Raw genomic sequence first — 17,799 nt, 5'->3', positions numbered from 1 at the left:
TGTTTAAAAAGAGCTTCATAGATCATCGGATTTAGTTTGTCGTCCTTGTCCACGCACCTCCGATTAGCACGATTGGCAACGTACGGTGCGAAATCAGCCCAACATACATCATACATGTTAACCTGTCATCAGTGCCCTACCTTATTACAGACCAATTCAGACCTTATTGGTCACCCCGTGCCCTCATAACTATCAACGTTCACCCTACAAAGTCGCATCACAAGGGATAAACACAAATAGACACCACTAGTCCACTCACCACTACATACCTGTCAACCCCTTATCAGTGCCCCCTACCTTATTACAAACCAATTCAGACCTAATTGGTCACCCCGTGCCCCTTATAACTATCAACGTTCACCCTACAAAGTCGCATCACAAGGGATAAACACAAATAGACAATCACCATTACTACACTCACCACTACATACCTGTCAACCCCTTATCAGTGCCCTACCTTATTACAGACCAATTCAGACCTTATTGGTCACCCCGTGCCCTCTTATAACTATCAACGTTCACCCTACAAAGTCCCATCATAAGGGAGAAACACATACCACCATTACTACACTCACCACTACATACCTGTCAACCCCTTATCAGTGCCTTACCTTATTACAAACCAATTCAGACCTTATTGGTCACCCCCGTGCCCCTTATAAATCTCAGCGTTCACCCTACAAAGTCCCATCACAAGGGATAAACACAAATAGGCAATCACCATTACTACACTCACCACTACATACCTGTCAACCCCTTATCAGTGTCCTACCTTATTACAAACCAATTTAGACCTTATTGGCCACCCCCGTGCCCCTTATAAATCTCAGCGTTCACCCTACAAAGTCCCATCACAAGGGATAAACACAAATAGACCAACATTGCTTTTGCCCCGTATTGAAACGGCTGTACGCCGTATGGACCTAAACACTCAACTTACCGGTACAAGAATACGGGTAAACCGTATGGGTTGACAGGTATGATACATTCATCAAGTCTCAACATATTTAAAAATATATTATTGGTTCTTTTGGTAAAGTCACCACCACGTAGAAGGGAAATAATAAAATGATAAAAATTCAACAATAAAATTCTCACGACGTTTCGATTGCAACACAAGCAATCATCATCAGGTGTGAAACCCACAGCAAGAACATTTGTATTGTTTTATATTTTTATTATTTTATTGTTTCCCTTCTACGTGACTTTACCGAAAGAACCAAGAATATGAATATGAATGCCTGCAATCTAAAGTTAAAATAACAGACTCTGAACTTTAAACTGCCAAATCGAATCTATTCCATAGCCGAAACTAATCACCATCGATTCCCAAAAGTAGGAATCGATCCATGTCCTGTTCCTTAGGTTCCGCAGAGCAGTCCTCCCTACTCCCCCGGGCTCCCTGCAAGCATGGATTTGCTCGGCTCCATCCTGAGTTCCATGGAGAAGCCGCCCAGTGTGGGCGACAAGGAATCGCGCAAGAAAGCCAGAGGTATCCCCCCCTCCCCCCCGTGGCAGACTCCACCTCCAACACCCACTCCTCCACTCCTCAGCGCCGGCGTTCGCGGGGTCGCTGTGCGCGCGGCCTAGCTTTCCGCGGTGCCTGCGCTCTTGCCTGGACGCTGCGGCCGGGCGAGGCGCACGACCTGGCAGGAAAAACATTGTAGAGATGGGGTGCGGGGAGCGTTGGAACGGGTTTCGCTTCTCTCGCACATTCGTCTCTGTCTCGAGAGCTCTGTAACTTGTTGCTGCAGGTGCTCAGACCCTAGGGGCGAGGGTTGGTGGCTCACACGCAGTGTTTTGGTTACTCCAAATGAATTACCCCTCGTCTCTTGTGCGACATGCCTTAAACGGAATCATCCGTGTAACAAATCAAATAATTTCAAATTTAATTGTGTTTTTCAGAGTTACACTTTTCCACACTCTGATTTGTTATGTTAGTCCTTAGTCTTGTAGTTTAATCCCACGTGTTTGTGTCTCTGTGTTCCTGTTTTTGGTGCTTTTGTTTTGTTGTATTAGGGGCATTGGTGTTGTTTCGGTGGTGGTGGTCGTGTTGGTATTGTTGTATGTGGTGATTGGCGTGGTGTTGGTCTTGTTGTTTGTGGTGTAATTGTGGGTTCGTTTACGTGGTTATTGTTGTGCCGGTGGTGGTGACCCTTTTGTTGGGTTCACAGAACAGGCAGCCCGTCTACAGACCCTTCAAGACCAGGAGAGGAAACACAAGGCCGAGTTCAGGAAACAGGTGTGTGTACTTGTTCACTTGCGCACCATATAGTGGCATAGAACAGTGCGAAGGGGGTTGCGATTGCACTGGGGCCCATGGGCTGGAAGGGCCCATGCACCAGGATACGAAGAGGTTGAGACAGACAGGGGCTTGTGCAGGCATCTTTAAGACAAACCAATGTACATCCCTTTGACAGTCAACTGCTCGATTAAGATCTCCCCTGCTGTGTTGGACCTTGACCACCAACCATCCTTTCTGTCGCTGGTCAGTGCAGATTGGGGAAGGAGTTGCCCAAGACCAGTTCAAATAATTATCGCTTGCCTTTTATGTCAGCAGGAAATCTAACAGAGGTCACCAGATCCATTGCGCAGTGAACTATAACCACTGTGGTACTGCCCCACTCATTCCATCAATATTTTTCCATGTGTGAGATAAAAGTGCGCAAAGAAGCATGAGGATGTGGATGCTTGGAATTGCACTGAGAGACAGGAAGAGGAACACATGGATTAGAGAACAAAATAGAATAAGAGACATATGGACTCTCAAGAAAATAGTATTTGGAAAGCTCACACTGAAGGGATGCTGGCCGATGGTGGAGGTTGGTGATCGAATGGCAACCAGAGGAAGGATCAAGCACGAGAGTCCGACCATCGAGGAGATGGAGAAATGAGATCGGCTCATGTGCAGGAGCGAATTGGATTGTAGCATTGCGGGATAATGAAGGAATGTGGTAATGTGGGAAGGCCTTCGTCTTGCAGTGAATAAGAGCTCATTAGGTCATTTACATTTCATGTTTTATTTTTTTTATTTGCTTTTCATGCCAAGAATAAGTACAGGATCCTTAAGGAATATTGCACAACTAATGATAAAACGAAATACACACAAGTTAAAACAGTGCAATTGTAATATGAAAACATTATTTAGAGGTGCACGTAAGCTCTATATTTTCATCTAATAGTGACGATAACACACATCGAAAAAGGTTTATCCATACTTGGGACTCCATTTTATGCCCCACAAATAGTATTAGTTGCATATCAAATAAACCAACTTATTTTCTGAGTTGAATTAACATGGACTAAGTTAAACTTTAATATGGTGGGTTTTTTGTGCAGTCATTGGTGACCAGGATGATGACATGAATGTACTAGACTTGAGGATCTGATTGAATAATCGTTTAAACTTGTAACATGCTCACTCTTGAAGGGAGAGAACGACTCTGAGGTGTGAGGAACCATAGACAACCAGTAAATTCAGCCAGTGACAATTCCCCCCCCCCACCAGACCTCTGCAGTCCCCTATATATTCAGGCGTTATAGGCCAATTATTGAGTCGTCACGTGTGGGAGGAGCCAGCCTGGTGTCTCTTACACAACATCCTGTTAAATTTTGATTTAAAGCTTTCGTGACTGCAGTAATTCATATTCTTAGTTTTTTCGGTAAAGTCACGTTGAAGAGAAACAACAAAATAATAAAATATATATAAAACAAAAAATTCTCACGACGTTTCGACCATAACTCAAACGGTCGTCTTCAGGTGTGTTGGTTCGCATAAATTTATTTTTAAACGGCGCATTTATTTATTTATAAAAAACGTTAGCGCCACGCGCAACGATTTGGCAGTTTACCCAGGACTAGTCCATCTATATTCTGAAAAGAGGAGGGGGGAGACGAAATTTTTTATAATGTATGCTGTCTGAAAGCCACTGTAAGCGTGAACAATCAATTAAGACCTGAAATGGTTTATCAAATCTTTCCAATGATTGCTAAGATAGAATCCATCTTCTCGGTTGAAATTGTCTCTGTGCTTGTATATGTGGATAGCCTCATGAACGAATCTCTCATGGAAGCCAGATGGCTTACAAAGAACCTCTGTCTTGGAAAAGTCAATGGCATGTGAGCCTACTTAGAACAATGATCTGCCACGGCCGAGGTGTTGGTCCTACCGTGTTTAAGGTCTGCTTTGTGTTCACGAATGCGGTCCGAGACATGGCGTTTGGTTTCTCCAATGTAACTACTACCACAGAGGCAACTTAGTTTGTAACATCCTGTTAATTAGATTACTATTATTGTATACTCATATCTCTCTCTGTCCTTCCCTTTCTATTTGCCTCTCTCTCTCTTCCTGTTTCTTTCTCCCTATCTCAATTTCTTTTTTTTCCCTGTGCCTTTTTCTCACTATTAGTCTCTCCCTCTGTGACTCACCTGTGCTTTCCCCCTATCCAATTATTTTTCCTTTTCTCTCACCATCCTTTATTTATGTCTACTCTTCTGTCATGTTGTGCCCCTTTGTGTTAAGTGTCTCACCCTCTCTGTCTGTGCCTCTCTCTGTGTGTCTCTTCCTTCCATTGTCATGCCTTTCTCTGTTTCTTCTTGTCTGTATGTTTACCTTTTTCTTTCTGTGTCTCTCTCTGTCTGGGTTAGATGGAGGCACGAGTGACCGCCTTCATAAAGGACAGCTCTGAGAAGAAGAAACGCTTTGAGCCAATGGGAAAGTTGGAGCGCAGCATACTGTACGCATTGCACCGTACAGAAAACATATCCTTGTTCGTCTCCTGATATCAATGAGTATCCCTGTGCATTTTCCTGCATCTCCGTTGCATACATATGTATGCCGGTTTCCCTCTATATCCTTGTGTGTCCCTGTGTATTGTTGTGTTCCTTCACATCCTGTGCATTCTTGTGTGCCCCTATCTATCCCCTGTGAATTCCCGTGCATCCCCACTTTGTGCCTGTGTGTCCCGTTGTGTCTCCATATGACCCTCCACACATGATCAAATGTCCCCTTTGGCTCCGTGCATTTCTGATTGTCACCGAGTGTGACCGTGTGTCCCATTTGTACGCAGCGGTGTTTCACGTGTACTTACTTTTTTTTACGTGCGCTATATTTAATACTTTCCCACCTGTTCCCATGCGTTCCTCATGCATTCCAAAGTGTCCCCATGTCTTTCATGTCTTCCTCCACGTCTTCATACGTTCCCACGTGTCATCAAATATCTTCTCGTCTCCCTGCACATGCAGGCACGATGTGGCGGAGGTTGCGGGGCTGGCTTCATTCTCGTTTGGCGATGACGAGGAAAGCCGGCACGTCATGGTCTTCAAGAAGGTGTGGCGCGAATGTGTGGCGGCGTTTTTTAGCAGTGGCCAGTGGCATAGCTATGTTGAACTTCTTTGCACCATAGGTAGCCAACCGTGGTAATCGAATGTGTGCAGGTGGTGCAATTGCACTGGGTCCCATGGACCAGAGTAGCCCAGGTGCCAGCCTACGAAAAGGGGTAAATTGAACGAAAGGCCTCATTTAATGCCTTGCACAAGGGCCCATGCCAACCAGGCTACTCCACTGATGGTGGTAATGCTGCTGATGATGGTAGCAGTGTTGGTGATGATGACTGCACTTGTGATTGTGGTGGTGATTATGATTATAGTGGTTACATGGCCCAGCGGTAGCATGTTTGACACTTTTGGCAGAGGTTCATGGTTCAAATCCAGTGGCTGCCCTGTTTATTACTCCTCGTGTATCAATTGTAAGAACAGTAAACGCCATTTGCTTCACAATGCACGTTAAAGATCATGTGATGTCCTTTGCAAGAGTAGGCCATTGTGTGCTGGTCTCATGGTCCATATTGAGTGTAAAGAAGAGTAAGTGAGCTTGGTGAGGATGCGTTGCTCGAAGAGATGATGGCCGGTTGATGAGACTTAAACATGGAGTGGCAGCCAAAGGAGGGAACGCGCATGAGAGTACGTGTATCACAGAGATGGAGTGAAGAGATTGGCTTGTGTGCAGGAGCTAGGTGGAATTTCTCAACTATTTTTTTTATTTTACCAGGTAAGGCCTACTGAGCAGTATAGCTCTTTTTCAGAAGTGACCTGGCCACAAATGTTAGCTTAGCGAAGTGGCTTATCGTGTGTTGATGTTGGTAAATGGTGTAAATAATGATGTTGATGGTGGTGACGTTAATGGTGATCGTGATGTTAATGATGGTGATCGTGATGTTGATGTTGCTGTAGGAGTTTGCGCCATGTGATGATGAGCTGGAGGCGTACAGACGGGGAGAAGAATGGGACCCTCTGCTGCACCAGCTCAAGCTGCAGGTCTCCCTTCACCTCCCGCACCGTCAACCCACATGTCCGCCACATGTCTCTGTGGTTAGGTCACTTGACTCGCAACCTGCAGGTCGCAAATCCTGGTTGGGGGTCAACAACCCATCGTCATCATCGTGACCTTCATGATCGTCATCTTTCTTAGAATCGTCATTGTCCCTCAATGGCTAAAAGATGAGTGCCGTCCTGTGGTGGCAAGTCAGAAGGGGTCGTCTTGGGGAGGTGCGGGACTAGCAGCACATGAGGGTGAAAACTCATGATTGTGCGAGTGCGTGTGTGGCCAGGGGCATGTCTGGGTGCACTTGGTATGTGGGGAGCGGTAGTGCAGCAGTTAGCGCGCTTTGAAATGAACCGAAAGACGAAAGTTCGATTCCCAATCGTGGCCATCATTGGTGACGGATATCTGAACTGGTCCTGGGCCTCCCCTAGGTCGACTCGGCCTCAAATGAGTACCTGGCATGGTGTGCAAAGAAAGGCGACTGGACTTGATGCTGTCCAGCCAACCCCTCGTGCGCTGTGCCTGTCTTAACAGGTGCTTGCTAAGAACATTCACTTCAACAGTCTGTTGATGACAATATGACAATACGGGGGGGGGTTTGTGTCTGTGTACAGGAACGAAAGCGGCTGGAGGAGGAGGAGGCGGCAGGGAAAGCCGAGGGGCCGGGGACGGCAGCTCCGGAGCCGCAGCTCAACTATCGAGACAAATACCGGCACCTGATCGGCACGGAAGCAGCCGAGCAGGCGGCACACACGCTGCACGCTAACGTCGCCTACGGCTGTGGTGACTGTCTCATTCGCACAGCAAAGACGTATCCCCCGTATAGCCTTAACAGACCGTTGGGGAAAGTGCTGTTGGCAAGCACCTATGAAGGCCAACATGGCACATGAGGATGTGGTGTGGCTAACATCATTCCCAGCCGCCTTTGTCTCCCCACTGCCGATGTGTACACACCGTACTGGGTACTCTTTTAAAGCGCAGTTCACCTAGGAGTGGCTCAAACCGGTTTGGATATCACTCGCCACTGATGTTAGCCAAAGCCGGCAATGGAACTCAACGGGTAGGATTTGTAGCGCAGTGCACTAACCACTGCACCATCACTCCACACATATAAGCAACATCCAGCATTCGTCACTCTGTGGCAGTGCATACTGTGCACCAACTTGAAATTACGGTGGCATTTAGACGTTTTGTAAATGCAGGGTGCATTGTAATGATTGGGTTCGTACCACTTCCCTCCTCCTGCAGTGCCCACGGCGAATAAGCGAGACAAGCGCTCCATCGAGGAGGCCATGAACGACATTCGGGCCAAGAAAAAACTGCGCGCGGCCAACACGGCTGAGCCGAGATCGGCAGAGTCGAGCGGCACAGAGTCGAGCGTGGTCGAGACGAGCGTGGTCGAGACGACCGTGGTCGAGACGAGCGCAACTGAGACAAATGCCGCCGAGCCAAGCGGGGTGTAGACACGCTGGGACACGCAGGAAGGCGCAGCGAAGCACGGATGAACGGGGGGAAACGCAGGGATAAACACGGAGAGGAGGAACGGGGACGGGCATTGATGCATGGGGACACGCAGAGATGCAGAGGGATGCACAGGCTCGTGCAGAAATGTGCGGTGAGCCATGGGCATACACAGACACACTGAGTCTCGACACTGGTTCACATTGGGACATGCAAAAACTTAACTTAAAGCGAAAACTACACCACGCTGTTCAGTGCGGGTTGGTGAATGGGAAGGTGCACCAAGGACCGGTTCAGATATCACTCGCCACTGATGATAACCGTGGCTGTTAATCGAACTCGGGTCTACGCGTTCATAGCATTGTACGTGAACCACCGCTTCCCCTTAATTCCTCTACACCGAATGTACAGCAGAAATCCAGTCATCTACGTTGATGTTGGGAAGGGGGGGGGCCATATCAATGAGCATCCTGTAATTTGCAGCACACTACAGAGGTTAGAGAAAATAATGCACAAGTTATTTTCTCACCGTCGCAGTGTGCCACGAATCGTGGGAAAAAGAGCCACGTGATTAATCTACAAATAATTAGCAGATTACAGGGTAAATTCACAAGTGGCTAATTTAATCCACAGTAAATTTGCAGATTATGAGGTTACATGTTTGCTTAGACCAAAATGCCCAAAATCTGTCATGGATCTAAGATAAAGAAAGGACTTTTAGCATTTTTTAGACTTTATTGACAAACTATTTTTTACTGAATCAAAATCCCTGACCATTAAAGCTCATGGAATTGCGAGGAAGTCGAGACATTACATGGCTAATAAAGTCATGCTATGGGTACCGATGCACTACTATACACTGCAACTAACAGGAAGATATTGGGATACACTAGGACACAAGAACACATGGAGAAATACAGAGACACAGGGAGACTGCAGAACACCCAATGACATACTGCGATATACAGACGCACTGAGATGCACGGATATATTGTGACACCGGGGATGGCCAGGTAGGAGTACACTTGTTTATAGGCAGTGGGTGGTTATGTCTAACAACTGGGATTCACATGCAGCCAATTCTGCAAGCTTTTTGAAGCCTGACGCAGCGGGGGAGTGAGTGCAAGGTCAACACTAGGAGAGTATTGTAGTTTGCTAATGTCATCGGCGAACACACGCATTTTATTAGACGAGACAATGTCCAAAAACGAGACGACACGAGGTCACCAGGAGTAGTTTTCATGGTGAACTTTTGCACTATGAACCATGCCCTTTCGTTTTCAGGCTTCATTCTCTAAAATAATGTATTTCATAGTATTTCATATATTTTCTCATCCTCCCCCCGTACAACCTCCAGAACATTTTCACCAACCACCTATGACGGCACATGCAGTCAATATTAGCAAGCCACGTATGTGAGCACGACTGTGCACATGCGCATGTACAGCACACGTACACGCGGCACATGCGCATGTACAGCACACGCACACGCGACACTGCATGGGTGTATTGCGATTTTATGTTTCATTTCGAGGATTGTCGATTGTTTTAGTTACCAACGAATGAAAGTATTTTGCGACCATGAGCACCGCTTGTTTTGTTGCATCATGCGTTTTCAGATTTAACTGTTGCTGGCTTAAATTGTGTTTGTATAGTGTATCTAAGATTACAGAATTAAAGACGGTATGTATTTACAACGGTTTGACAGCGTAATCCCCAGTGTCTGCTTTACAACCTCCAGGTTCGTCACTTACTGATGAGACCCACCCAGGAAAACTGGACAAGGTGCAAGCTTCCTTGCTCAATTTACTGTGGAGCAATGATAATGGAAGCCCATGTACATTGTACATGCACAGCCTTTTTGTCAATCCGCTGCTGGATGAGGGCCTCCCCACGCCGAGCAGGTCACATGGGTTATTTGACACGGCAGAGGCATACCTAGGGTATGGCGAAGCCGGGCGACCGCCCCGGGCCCCGCACTTTGGGGGGGCCCCGCGCTTGGACGTCGTGGTGTCAGATGTAATACTTCCGGTTTAGTTTGCAGGCGTCTGGGGGCCCTGCACCTCCCTATGGACGGTGCTGCTGGTCAGTGCGGGTTGACGCAGGTGGGGAGTGGCGCTATTGTGCAACAGTGGACGTTGTTGCACTGCCCTCTGCTGGACACCGTAGCTCCGCAGCAGCCTCTAGCACGTGTTTCATGCATGCAGATCGCCACATCCAGCCTCAAATCATGCTTAGCATCGGAGATCTAACGACATTGGACTATGTGGTTTGTAGCAGATGGCAGTGGACTAAAATACATTGTTGTACCGTAGTTATATGTGCCTGACCAGCTTCGTGAAGTTGGGTCAGATAACCTCCAAGGCCCGCACAGGGTGGGGAAGCCCTCATCCAGCAGTTAATTGGCTCAACGGCTGTGCATAGCACAAGTGTTTAAATTGTTCGCGCCATAGTTTTATGTAATACCCCTATGACGTTTGAGGGTCAAGTGCAGTTTACAAGCACCTATTAAGGTAGGCAACATTTATACTGGGTGATTCACTCGTTCTCCGGTGATGTTGCGATGACCAAGGTTATTGTTTTTATGAACCAGATCTATTTTGGCTGACCGTTTCGCTCATCCACGCTGTGTTCAATCACCACACGACATCACACTTCTCTTTCTGCTTCTTCCCGAGCGCTGCTGCACTTTGGAATTCCCTCCCATCGTCTCTTTTCACGAGTTCTTAAATATTACTTTCAATCTTGATGTTTCTGTACTTGGCAACCGTGATAGGGATAAAAAAACAAGTCTACTCATCTGAAGCCAGGTGCATGAGCAAATCACGCCTTGAACCCAGGGGGTTTGGAACCGAACGAGCACGTGCCGAGTTGGCGCGCTCTGCGTGATCACGTTATGGCACATGACGATAAAAGAGTATTTAACGTGTGTTATGGGTAAACTTTGAGTGACGAGCGGTGTTGCTCATTGTCCCAGACACGCTATGTGGAGCAGAAGCTAATGGGGGGGGGGGGGTGCTGGTGGTGGCTGCTGAGAGCGTTATCCGAAGTCGTCAGACCGTGCGAGAAGAGTTAAGTGATTCCACGATTGACAGGGAGAGGGCCATCGGACTTCCTGCTCGTCTTCGAGACGACCCAGAGACCCATTCCAGGCTGTCGTTGCCACTACGTTCTGGCCACAGAAGACAGTGCTCGAAGAAGTGAAGCTTCCAAGGAAGTTGTATCCCTCTTAGGCCCTCTGCGTGGATTTGCAGCGGAGTGTGCAAAACCGGAGTGCTGATGTTCTGTCTAGCTTAGTCTTCATGTTAAATTGCTGTTCTTGATCTGTGCTTCATGATTTGTTTTTAAGAAATTAGATAAAATTGTTGGTATTGTGTTCACCCTCCTCGCCCATCAGGCCCTTAACACACCCCGAGCTGCAAATTAATTCCACTCGGTGACAATTTGTTACTTTTTGTGGAGATTGACGATTCTGCAGCGGTGTCGACCAGCGTTCGTCGTTGCAAGTCCCGCGGGCCACTGGCGGCCCCTGGTGGCCTTTAGTGCGGCTTCTGACGCAACGGTTTCAAATGTGGGGCAGCCCTCAACACTGATGTCTTAACGGCGAATGTGTCCCCCTCTGAAAATTAGTGAAAAACACTGGTGTAGACTATTGTAAGACGATGAAAAACCAAAGTTACATTTTCTCGAGGCCAACTCAACAGGTAGGTTTTTGCTGCCGATATTGGGGAGGATTCATTCGTTATTGATTTTTGTGTAAGGCCACGCAAATTATCTGACCCTCTGCCGCAAGGGACAGCCATACACATTGAATTGTCACGTGCACAAGCGTTTTCACGCCAATTATTCTTTCAGCTCAAAACCAAAGTTAGCAATTATCTTCTCTGATCATTGCTAACTTTTGAATTAAAGCTTTCGTGACTGCAGGAATTCATATTCTTTTGGTGTTTCAGGAAAATCACGTAGATAGGTTCAAAGAAAATAACAAAAAACTACGACGTTTCGACCACAACACAAGCGTTCATCAACTTTGGTTGTAAGCGAGAACATTTCGTCCGATGTGCATTATATATGCGTGTTATAAATTGTTTATTATTTTTACCAGCATTACCATTATCGTAATTAGCATTGCCACTATCATCAACAGGACTGTTTTTGGTTTTTAGTTTGTTGTCCTTCCCCCGCGCCTCCGATTAGCACAGTCGGCTACGTACGGTGCGAAAGAAGTTAAACATTGGTACATCAACATTAGCATTGCCACTATCATCAACATCACCAAAATTGTCACTATCAGCATCACTATCTCCAACATTCTCAACACTAGCATTGTCACTATTAACGTGAACATTTCGATTTAAAGCTTTCGTGACTGCAATGATTCATCTTCTTTGGTTCTTTCGGTAAAGTCACGTAGTCTCGCTCCCTTCACCTGATGAAGGCCGCTTGTGTTGTGGCCGAAACGTCGTGAGAATATTATTGTGTTATTTTATTTTATCAATTTATTATTTTATTCTCATTCTACGTGACTTTACCGAAAGAACCAAAGAACGTGAACATTGGCATGGCAAACCTGTCAACCCCTTATCAGTGCCCTATTACAGACAAATGCAGACTTAATTGGTCACCCCGTGCCCTTATAACGTTTATCCTACAAAGTCCCATCACAAGGGAGAAACGCAAACAGATAAGACATTTTTTTCTTTGCCCGTGTTGAAACGGCTGTACGCCGTATGGACCTGAAAACTCAATTTCCCTGCATAAGAATATGGGGTAAACCGTGTGGGTTGACAGCTATGGCATCGTCACGATCATCAACAATGTTCATCAACATCACAACCACCATCATATTCTTTGGGTTTTTCAGTAAAGCCACGTAGATAGAAGAAAAAACATCACGACGTTTCAATCGCAACACAAGCAATCGTCATCACGTGAAACAATAACAAAGTGAGCTGCTGAGGCAGGATGTTATAAAGGTTTGAGATGGGTGTAGCCTAAAGGTCATAAGCGAAGTGGGCGGGGCTAGTGAAGAAATTGCATGTCAATGTAAGATCAGAAAGCTGAGGTCCCTCTACAAAAACGACGAAGCTGCGGAGGTGGCCATTGTATTGTGAGAGATGAGCATGTCAATGTAAGATCGTAGAGCCACCGCCACATCAAGGAGAACGAGCAATGGTGGCTGTGTTAGTGAGAGACATTAACCTGTTAATGTAAAGACATTTTAATGTATCGGTATTACCTTAGTGTCACGGCATCTCTTCAGAAAAGTGAGTGACTCGATCAGATGAGCCTTCTTGTCTCGAAGCTTGTTAAAAGATCTAATAGTTGAGTGGAAGCCCTCTCCGTAGAGGCGGTTAAGTCTTGACTTAAAGCTTTCGTGACTGCAGGAATTACTATTCTTTGGGTCTTTCGGTAAAGCCACGTAGATAGACGAAAAAATAATAAAAACATCACGACGTTTCGATCGCAACACAAGCAATCGTCATCAGGTGAAAAAATAGCAAAGTGAGCTGCTGAGGCAGGATGTTATAAAGGTTTGAGATGGGTGTAGCCCAAGGGTCATAAACGAAGTGGGCGTGGCTAGTGAAGAAATTTGCATGTCAATGTAAGATCAGAAAGCTGAGGTCCCTCTACGAAGACGAAACTGCGGAGGTGGCCACGCCCATCTCAAACCCATCTTTATAACATCCTGCCTCAGCAGCTCTCTCGCTATTTTTTTCACCTGATGACGATTGCTTGTGTTGCGATCAAAACGTGGTGATATTTTTATTGTTTTTTCTTCTATCTACGTGGCTTTATCGAAAGACCCAAAGAATAGTAATTCCTGCAGTCACGAAAGCTTTAAGTCAAGATTTAACCGCCTCTACGGAGAGGGCTTCCACTCAACTATTAAATCTTTTAACAAACTTCGAGACAAGAAGGCTCATCTGATCGAGTCACTCACTTTTCTGAAGAGATGCCGCGACACTAAGGTAATGCCGATACATTAAAATGTCTTTACATTAACAGGTAAAATGTCTCACTAACACAGCCACCATTGCTCGTTCTCCTTGATGTGGCGGTGGCTCAACGATCTTACATTGACATGCTCATCTCTCACAATACAATGGCCACCTCCGCAGCTTCGTCGTTTTTGTAGAGGGATCTCAACTTTCTGATCTTACATTGACATGCAAATTTCTTCACTAGCCCCGCCCACTTCGCTTATGACCCTTGGGCTACACCCATCTCAAACCTTTGTAACATCCTGCCTCAGCAGCTCACTTTGCTATTGTTTCACCTGATGACGATTGCTTGTGTTGCTATCGAAACGACGTGATATTTTTAAAAATATTTTTTCTAGTAATAGGTTTTTACCCTTTTATCTGGCACCAAAACTGACACCTTTATACAAGGGATCATGTTTGTAATAACCACAACACAAGCAGTCAAAATGCAAACAAAAATAGACAACTCTGATAATGATATGCACTGTCCTTGAAATTGTTTGGTCCACACCCGAGACGGCTTTTCTTAGAGCCTAGTCTGCACTGGTGTTGGACCAGATGACGTGGCTTTACCGAAAGACTCAAAGAGTATTAATTCCTGCAGTCACGAAAGCTTTAAGTCAATATTTACACCACCATCATCATCATTTCACATCATCAATACGGAATAATCCTTCTACCGGAAGACTTCAAAAAAACTAGGAGCCGTGCTCATCTTCCGGAAGAGGAAGAATTCCCACCAGCGTCGCGTCGGCCATCTTGACTCCACCGTTGATTTCTTTAGGGGGGGGCGGGGCGGCGCGGGGGGGGGCGGGGCAGCACGGGGGGCGGGGCGGCGCGGGGGGGGGCGGGGGGGGGTCGGCGGCGAACGACAGAAGACGGAAGATGTCTTCCGGAAGATGACAAAACAACGACACCCCCCTCTCCCCCGCTCCCCCGCTCCGCTCCCCCACCAAAAAAACGATCGCGTGCCCTTAAACGGCGGCGCGGCCAACGGGCTTCCCGCCGCTTCCGGAAGAGGAAGATTCTTCCGGAAGACTTCTGCCGGAAGATGCGGATCTGCCGTGGCGGGCAGCAGCAGGCGCCTTTGTTCTCAGGGGCGAGTGGCCGCTGCTGTTGCTGCCGTTCGCTGCCGCCGACGACGACGACGCCGCCGACGACGCCGCCGCCGTTTGCCCGGGGGTCGCTCGGCGATTATCGGCGGCGGGGGAAATTTGCACAGAGAGCCGAGGGAGCGAACGTCGAGCTGCGCGACTCGGCGGCGGTGGGGGGGGGTGGCGGTGTTGGGGAGGGTTACTCGACGGACGGACGGACGGCTGGCGAGGGGGGGCGGCGGGCGCGTGTTTGGGCCGAGCCGACGTGCGCGTCGAGACCGCGGGGTGGTGGTGGTGGTGGGAGGGAGAGGAGGAGGAGGACGCGGAGCGGCCACGGTGGCGACGGAGCCGGTGAGCGATGCGGCGGCGGCCGCGATTGTTTTCTCCTCGTTTTGTTTGGCAGCGTGAAGAAGACGCGAACGGCCTTTGGCGCGCAGGGTGCCCGTGCCGTGAAACTATTCCGTCGTGATGATGATGATGGTGGTGGTGGTTTGTTGTTGTTGTTGTGATTGCTGGTGCCGGCCGCTGTCGTTTGTTGTCGGAGCGCTCGGTGTTAACGTGGTCATGATGATGATGGTGGTTGTTGGTGGTTACTGGTGGTGGCACGTGTTATTTATAAGGAGCACAGCGGCTGGCGGTGATTACAGTGGTGGTGCTGTTATTATAATGAGCAGTGGTGGTGGTGGTTACTGTGATGGTAGTCTTGTTATAAGGTGTAGTGGTGGCACTGTTATCATGAACAGTGGTAGTAGCTACTGTGATTGTGCTCTTTATAAGGTGTAGTGGTGGTTACTGTGGTGGTACTGTTATCATGAACAGTGGTAGTGGTTACTGTGATGGTAGTCTTGTTATAAGGTGTAGTGGTGGTTACTGTTATCATGAACAGTGGTAGTAGCTGCTGTGATGGTAGTCTTGTTATAATGTGTAGTGGTGGTTACTGTGGTGGTACTGTTATCATGAACAGTGGTAGTGGTTACTGTTATGGTAGTCTTGTGATAATGTGTAGTGGTGGTTACTGTGGTGGTACTGTTATCATGAACAGTGGTAGTGGCTACTGTGATGGTAGTCTTGTTATAAGGTGTAGTGGTGGTTACTGTGGTAGTACTGTTATCATGAACAGTGGTAGTGGTTACTGCGATGGTAGTCTTGTTATAATGTGTAGTGGTGGTTACTGTGGTGGTACTGTTATCATGAACAGTGGTAGTGGCTACTGTGATGGTAGTCTTGTTATAAGGTGTAGTGGTGGTTACTGTGGTGGTACTGTTATCATGAACAGTGGTAGTGGTTACTGTGATGGTAGTCTTGTTATAAGGTGTAGTGGTGGTTACTATGGTGGTACTGATACAAGGAGCAGTGGTGGTTATTGCGGTACTGTTTATAAGGAGTACAGTAGTGGTGTTGATGGTTACTCCGGTTGTATTATTATAAGGAGCAGTGGTGGTTACTAGGGTGGTACTGTTATTAGAAGGAGCAGTCGTGGTTACTGTGGTGTAACTTTCATTATAAGGAACAGTGCTGGTTACTGTGGTGGTCATGTTATCATTGTAAGGAACAGTGCTGGTTGCTGTGGTGGTCGTTATCATTGTAAGGAACAGTGCTGGTTACTGTGGTGGTATTGTTTTAATGAGTGGTGATGGTGGTTGTTGTGGTGGTACTGTTATCATTGTAAAGAACAGTGCTGGTTACTGTGGTGGTACTATTACTGAGTGGTTGTTGTGGTGGTACTGTTATCATTGTAAGGAACAGTGGTGGTTACTGTGGTGGTACTGTAATAACGAGTGGTGATGGTGGTTATTGTGGTGGTACTGTTATCATTGTAAGGAACAGTGTTGGTTACTGTAGTGGTACTGTAATAACGAGTGGTGATAGTGGTTACTGTGCTGGTACTAATAACGAGTGGTTATTGTGGTGGTACTGTTATCATTGTAGGGAACAGTGTTGGTTACTGTGGTGGTACTATTAATGAGTGATGATTTTGGTTGTTGTGGTGGTACTGTTATCATTGTAAGGAACAGTGGTGGTTACTGTGGTGGTACTGTAATAACGAGTGGTGATCGTGGTTATTGTGGTGGTACTGTTATCATTGTAAGGAACAGTGCTGGTTACTATGGTGGTACTGTAATAACGAGTGGTAATGGTGGTTGTTGTGGTGGTACTGTTATCATTGTAAGGAACAGTGTTGGTTACTGTAGTGGTACTGTAATAACGAGTGGTGATGCTGGTTATTGTGGTGGTACTGTTATCATTGTAAGGAACAGTGCTGGTTACTGTAGTGGTACTGTTCTAACGAGTGGTGATCGTGGTTATTGTGGTGGTACTGTTATAAGGAACAGTGGTGGTTACTGTGGTGGTACTATTAATGAGTGGTGATCGTGGTTATTGTGGTGGTACTGTTATAAGGAGCAGTGGTGGTTACTATGGTGGTACTGTTTTAACAAGTGGTAATGGTGGTTGTTGTGGTGGTACTGTTATCATTGTAGGGAACAGTGCTGGTTACTGTAGTGGTACTGTAATAACGAGTGGTGATAGTGGTTATTGTGGTGGTTACTATAATAACGAGTGGTTATTGTGGTAGTACTGTTATTATAAAGAACAGTGCTGGTTACTGTGGTGGTTCTGTAATAACGAGTGGTGATAGTGGTTATTGTGGTGGTACTGTAATAACGAGTGGTGATAGTGGTTAATGTGCTGGTACTAATAACGAGTGGTTATTGTTGTGGTACTGTTATTATAAAGAACAGTGCTGGTTACTGTAGTGGTACTGTAATAACGAGTGGTGATAGTGGTTGCTGTGCTGGTACTAATAACGAGTGGTTATTGTTGTGGTACTGTTATTATAAAGAACAGTGCTGGTTACTGTAGTGGTACTGTAATAACGAGTGGTGATAGTGGTTACTGTGCTGGTACTAATAACGAGTGGTTATTGTGGTGGTAC

At 46.7% G+C, this 17,799-nt stretch overlaps 2 protein-coding genes across 5 annotated transcripts in view; both read left to right on the top strand.

Moving 5' to 3' along the window:
* Positions 1-1,332: 1,332 nt before the first annotated feature.
* On the top strand, positions 1,333-9,485 carry SPAG7 (sperm associated antigen 7). 2 transcript variants are annotated; one of them, XM_032946853.2, is made up of 7 exons: positions 1,333-1,492; positions 2,175-2,242; positions 4,648-4,736; positions 5,245-5,329; positions 6,232-6,315; positions 6,937-7,105; positions 7,571-9,485. In XM_032946853.2, the coding sequence occupies exons 1-7, from the start codon at positions 1,411-1,413 to the stop codon at positions 7,783-7,785; spliced, it is 792 nt and encodes a 263-aa protein (XP_032802744.1). In that variant the 5' UTR covers positions 1,333-1,410; the 3' UTR covers positions 7,786-9,485. The 2 variants fall into 2 exon arrangements, with proteins under 2 accessions (XP_032802744.1, XP_075917275.1); XM_076061160.1 differs by lacking the exon at positions 1,333-1,492 and adding an exon at positions 1,539-1,777.
* A 5,298-nt stretch (positions 9,486-14,783) lies between these two features.
* Positions 14,784-17,799, top strand: part of RERE (arginine-glutamic acid dipeptide repeats) — a 56,858-nt gene continuing 53,842 nt past the window's right edge. For 2 of the 3 annotated variants that reach the window (XM_076061158.1, XM_032946852.2), the window contains exon 1: positions 14,784-15,215. The gene's annotated coding sequence lies outside the window, so the exon portion shown is untranslated. The remainder of the gene's footprint in view (positions 15,216-17,799) is intronic. The other variant, XM_076061157.1, reaches the window with a different exon arrangement.

This window comes from Petromyzon marinus, chromosome 5 (genome assembly GCF_048934315.1).
Source record: "Petromyzon marinus isolate PM22_M1 ecotype Great Lakes invasive population chromosome 5, UKy_Petmar_22M1.pri1.0, whole genome shotgun sequence".
NCBI classification, from domain to species: domain Eukaryota; kingdom Metazoa; phylum Chordata; class Hyperoartia; order Petromyzontiformes; family Petromyzontidae; genus Petromyzon; species Petromyzon marinus.
Note: the sequence above shows the minus strand (reverse complement) of the source record. Positions and strands in the feature narration are given on the sequence as shown.

What these genes read in the sequence shown, in the direction of transcription:
- SPAG7 (XM_032946853.2), top strand. Translation starts at nt 1,411, where the DNA reads ATGGATTTGCTCGGCTCCATCCTGAGTTCCATGGAGAAGCCGCCCAGT. An exon ending in AGGCCGAGTTCAGGAAACAG is followed by an intron (nt 2,243 to 4,647) that starts GTGTGTGTACTT and finishes TGTCTGGGTTAG; the next exon opens with ATGGAGGCACGAGTGACCGC. An exon ending in AAGTTGGAGCGCAGCATACT is followed by an intron (nt 4,737 to 5,244) that starts GTACGCATTGCA and finishes CTGCACATGCAG; the next exon opens with GCACGATGTGGCGGAGGTTG.